General features: G+C 36.1%; 1 protein-coding gene across 1 annotated transcript; it reads right to left on the bottom strand.

The window, feature by feature from the left end:
- Positions 1-1,349: 1,349 nt before the first annotated feature.
- On the bottom strand, positions 1,350-4,706 carry LOC135147931 (uncharacterized). The gene is made up of 3 exons (XM_064081987.1): positions 3,146-4,706; positions 2,163-2,706; positions 1,350-2,076 (listed from the first exon to the last, which is right to left on the bottom strand). The coding sequence occupies exons 1-3, from the start codon at positions 4,704-4,706 to the stop codon at positions 1,350-1,352; spliced, it is 2,832 nt and encodes a 943-aa protein (XP_063938057.1).
- Positions 4,707-5,707: the final 1,001 nt, after the last annotated feature.

Here is a 5,707-nt window from a genome sequence, read left to right as displayed (position 1 = left end):
CGAATTAATTTAATTTATGAATTTATATGATTAAATTAATTAAGTGAATAATTTTCTATTTTAATATACCATTTTATTTCTTTATTTAATCACAAAAATCACCTCAGCAAGACAATTCTGGATTGTCTTGCCGAGTGGATTCATCATGCTTCCAAGACAATTCTTCATTGTCTGCATTAGCCTTGATTGAATCAGCAAGACAATCTCTAATTGTCTTGCCGATTCATTTCAATGGTGTGCAAGACAATCCTTGAAGATTGTCTTGCCGAAGGCATGTGTAAGTCTGCAAGACAATCTGTTTGTCTTGTCTTGCCGAGAGACACACTTCCAGCAAGACAATCTGTTTGTCTTGTCTTGCCGAATGCTTAAGGTGTGCAAGACAATCCTCCATTGTCTTGCCGTTTGTAGTGTTTGTCTTTCTGACAAAGGAATTGTCTTCCCTTCCCTTTTGATTGTCTTACTGACTTGGTTGAAGCTTGGTAGACAATCTGAGATTGTCTTCCCTTGCCCCTTATTGTCTTGCCCAAGCCTAGATTGTCTTACCCTTCTTGTAATTGTCTTTGCTAGCTTGTAATTGTCTTGTCTAGTGATTGTCTTGCATGTACAAAGCCTTGCCTATAAATATGGCTTGGTTTCTTCATTTGAAAGTGTTCATTCACTTTGTATTCAAAGCATTTGTAAAGCTTTCAAGTTGTTAGTAACTTGCTTGTTCGTTATATCCACAGTTTTCTGTGCTTTGATAACCCGGTTGTTTTAATCACTAAATCTAGAATATACCCTGTCGAATTTATTCTACGAACTTTAGTGGACATTAAAACTGAACCATATTAATTATATAACGACTTCAAACATTGTTATATTAATTAATTATAATCTGATTAACAAATCATATTCAATCAGATTCACTTCCGCGACGATTTGGTACTGATTGTATTCAACCCCCCCCTTCTACAATCATATCTGGACCTAACACCGTCCCACCTATGTATGTAGTTTTCGTGAACTGTCCCTTGTGGTGTAAATTGAGAATATAATCTTTTCCCGCCATTCTGAAAATATAAACAAAAAACTGGTTAACAACAAACAGTTGATATTATAAACACTACTAGACAGATGTTATTGAAAAAATAATATGAAAATCAATCTTGTAAACTTAAAGCTAGAAATAACTAATTGCATACAAACTTATCAAAGAAAACAATTAATGAAAAACAAGCGAGAAATAGTTCATTTTCCAGTAGTGATTACATACTAAATGAGTAACAATGATAATTAAGTAGGTGTTCAAGCACTGAAGATTACAACAAAAGCAAGTGCAACAATAATCTAGGAACTAAGTTCTCTATTTTTTAGAATATTTCAGCATTATCGTCCTCTGGATCGTCAGGTGTAACATGTATTTGCTTTGTCGGAATGTCATCTCTGCACCAATTAATAACATGATCAACGTCATGTACATTTATGTCAGCAACATGTTCAACTGAACCCATCCCATCTTCCACTTCAGAATACTGATCCTTTGGAGATTTCTTGATAACAAAATGTAAGTTTTTGTCAGTAGGATCTTGTATATAGAAGACCTGTTGGACTTGTGTAGCGAGAACGAAAGGATCTTCTTTATGACATAGCTGGTTAAAGTTCACTCTTGTTAGGCCATAGCAGTCCTTACCTTTTTTGTACCAACAACACTTAAAAAGAACAACAGTTAATTCTCCCCAGTAGTCGACTTCAATGATGTCCTCAATTGCACCATAGTAACCTACATCTCCTACTATCGGGTTTTGGTCTTTTGCACTAGCGAAACTAGTGGTTAGGGCAGTGAGGAAGACACCAGAATTTTGTGTCGTACACCTACGATCTCTGCGCTTGGTGTGAAACCTATATCCATTGACCACATAACCAGAAAATCTCTTTGCTGCATGAAGAGGCCCTTTTGCCAAACATGACAATTCTACTGAAATATTTTCTTTATCTTGAACTACCTCTTTCAACCACTTGTGAAATTCAATTGTATGCGTCCTTTCCCTTTTAAACTTTTGTGACTTTGCATCTTTTTGAACCAATTGAAGGTGTTCGCTGGATTAAATAATCAACAGTTAGACACCTATAAGACTTCTAAGAACAAATTTGTATTAGGTTCTTGCATATATATAAGAATTTACTCTTTTAGCATCTCGATATCCACATTATCACAATTGAATAATATGTATCTATGAGCCTTGATCCAGATCTTTCCTTCCAAATGTATAGATTTCCCCTCTTTATGTTTACCAGATCCAATAGGATACCCTGCATCTTTGTTGCCATCCTGAGGATCATTTATATTTTCACTTCCATCATTAAAAAATCTGGCACAATATGTCAAACATTCATTTGCTATGTAGCCTTCTGCTATAGAGCCTTCTGGTTTGCTCCTGTTTCTAACATAAGATTTTAGTTTGCATAAGTATCGTTCGACTCCAAACATACACCTCAAATGCACAGGTCCACCGAATTCGAGTTCCTTGCATAAATGAATAGGCAAGTGAACCATTATGTCAAAAAATGCAGGTGGAAATATCATTTCAAGCTCACAAAGTATTTCGATTATTTCCTTCTGCAACTTTTCAACATCTTCTAATTCGATGACCTTGCCACATATACCCCTTAAGAATGCACTTAACCTCATCAAAGGTATTGCTACCTCAGGTTTAAGTGTTTTAACCACTGCAAATTGCAATAAATATTGAAGGATAACATGTGCATCATGACTCTTGTAACCTGCTATCTTCCGCTCCTTCATGTAAACACAACGACTAATATTAGATACCGATCCATGTGGAAACTTCGCATTCATGAAGACAGAACAAAAAATCTCTTTCTCTTTTTTGTCATATCAAAACTTGCTGCTCTAATTTCAACTTTTTTGTTATCACCGCATTTAATAGGATGGAGAATCTTTCTAATCCCCATTTCTTCCATATCCATACGAGCACTAAGGTGATCTTTTATTTTACCCCCAATATTTAACAAAGTCCCCAAAATTTTGTCACAAAGGTTCTTCTCAATATGCATAACATCAAGGTTATGCCTGACCATATTACTACTCCAATATGGTAGCTCAAAAAAATGGATTTTTTCTTCCAAGGGCTGTTTGATGAAGAACACTTTTGCTTTTTATGTTTCTTCCCAAAATCATTCTCATAACCACACAACAACTCCTCTACCTGCATTCCTGTTAACATTTCAGGAGCAGCTAGAACTTCCACTTGTCCATTAAATTTGCGCTTATCAGACCTCCACTTGTGGTCAGGAGGAAGAAATTTCCTGTGGTTCAAATAGACAACCTTTCTACTATATTTTAGATAATTTGATGAGGTCTCATAGTGGCATAAAGGACACGCCAGCTTACCTTTCGTACTCCATCCTGATAAAATTGCATATCCTGGAAAATCACTTATCGTCCAAAGGAGACTTGCGTGTAGCTTAAATGTGCTATTAGACCTTGCATCATAAGTCTCAACACCAACACCCCATAACTCTTTCAACTCTGCAATTAAGGGTTGCATATATACATCAATTTCATTACCTACTCCAACAGGGCCAGGGATTAAGGTTGATAGAATAATATTTTCCGGTTTCATGATTAACCAGGGTGGAAGGTTGTAATTTACTAAGACAACTGGCCAGGTGCTATGAGAAATATTCATTGATCGATAAGGGTTAAATCCATCCGATGCTAAGCCCAACCTTACATTTCGAATTTCTACAGCAAACTCAGGATATTTGGCATCCATTGACTGCCAACCTTCACCATCAGCTGGATGCCTTAACTTTCCATCCTTCTTCCTTGCTGAAGCATGCCATGTCATTGAGTTAGAGAAATCAGAGCTCATGAACATTCTTTGCAGCCTTTGCTTTAAAGGAAAATATCTTATTACTTTTGCTGGGACCTTAGATTCTTTTAACAGATCCATGTTCTCAACCGAATCAATTTTCTCTTCATGTAGTTTCCATCTTGATGTTCCATACTTTGTGCACTTATCCAGCCTCTCATTTTCTCCCCAAAAGAGCATGCAGTCATTTGGACATACATGTATCTTTTGGTAACCAGGACTTAAGTCTTTAATCATACCCTTTGCCACACTAAACGACGATGGTAGATTTACATCGGTAAAAACCTCCTTTATCAACTCAAGTAACGCAGTAAAGGCCGCCTCACTAAATCCATGAATGCACTTTACTTGGTAAAGCCTAACTATAAAACTCAATTGAGTGAATTTTTTACAGTTAGGATATAAAGGTTGGCCACCCTCCTTAACAAGTCGATAAAATTTCTTCGCATCATCATTTAATCCCTTTCTAATTCCATCTTCACCAATACTAGTCACATTACCATATGTATTATGTAGCATGACATCAAACTCATCTCCTAATCCCATACCTATATGATCAGTCTCCATCTCGTCAACAACACGGTCTGTCCTAAACATCGAGACTTCATGAATCCAATCAACACACTGTGGAGAAGGTCCATTGCATATCAGATGGTCACCTATAGCAGTTGCACCACTCCAGAATCGATTACTACATTTCCTACAAGGGCAGTTCAACTCATTTCCTACGGCATGATTTTTAAATGCATTTCTAACAAAATCTATCACCCCCTGCCTATATATTTCACTATACCTCGGAAACGACAACCATTTCTTTCCTTCTACATCCATTCTTCTACATAAATATTGTTCAAACAATTAACCACACAATAACAGAGCATTACACATATGACCCCCTGCCTATATATAATTAGTCACAAAATTAACACAAAAACAGAATATTACACATATGACCCCCTGCCTATATATAATTAGTCACAAAATTAACACAAAAACAGAACAAGCTGACACAAATTGAAATCAGGCCTATATCATTTGCCACATCAAATTACCCACAAAATTAATACAAAAGCCTACACACAGATATATATATAAAATCAGACCTAATTAAGTCACAATACCCACAATATCAGACCTAATTAAGTCACAATACCCACAATATCAGACCTAATTAAGTCACAATACCAACAAATTCACTACTAATCCTACACAGACATATAAACAAATATACAAAAAAGCCCTAATTTGCTCTAAATTTTCAACATGCAAACAGAATCTACCTTCTAACATACATATACATATAAAAAGATTTGGGGGTTTTACCTCAAATCGAAGCTCTAATTTACTCCTCTAGACGTTTTCAAAGCAGACGAGAAAGAGAGATGAACCACAGAGGTGAGCGAGAGAGATCAACCACAGAGTTGAGCCAGCGAGAGAGATGAGCCACAGAGATGAATGAGAGAGGTGAGTGAGAGCAATGAGCGAGAGAGAGATGCGCGCGAGAGAGATAGTGGTGGAGAGAGATAGTGTGAGAGAGAGTGTGAGAGAGAGTTGAGGATACTGTAATAGAATTTTTGTGTAATAAAATTTATGTGTAATAAAATTTTGGTACCAAAATTTCATATCCCGCCATTAAACTTGAAGCCCCCGCCTATTTTTCAGCCAAATTGTAAACTATGTATTGTAACATTTTTAAAAGTATTGCGTTTGGTCTAAATTTTGTTTTTGACAAGTTCGTTCGTAACACTTTTCTATTTTATACAACACTTTGCAAAATATTACAATAGAGTAGCAAATTTTTTATCTATTGCAACATTTTTTGCAACACAAAT

This window comes from Daucus carota, chromosome 7 (assembly GCF_001625215.2).
Source record: "Daucus carota subsp. sativus chromosome 7, DH1 v3.0, whole genome shotgun sequence".
Classification (NCBI taxonomy): Eukaryota; Viridiplantae; Streptophyta; class Magnoliopsida; order Apiales; family Apiaceae; genus Daucus; species Daucus carota.
Note: the sequence above shows the minus strand (reverse complement) of the source record. Positions and strands in the feature narration are given on the sequence as shown.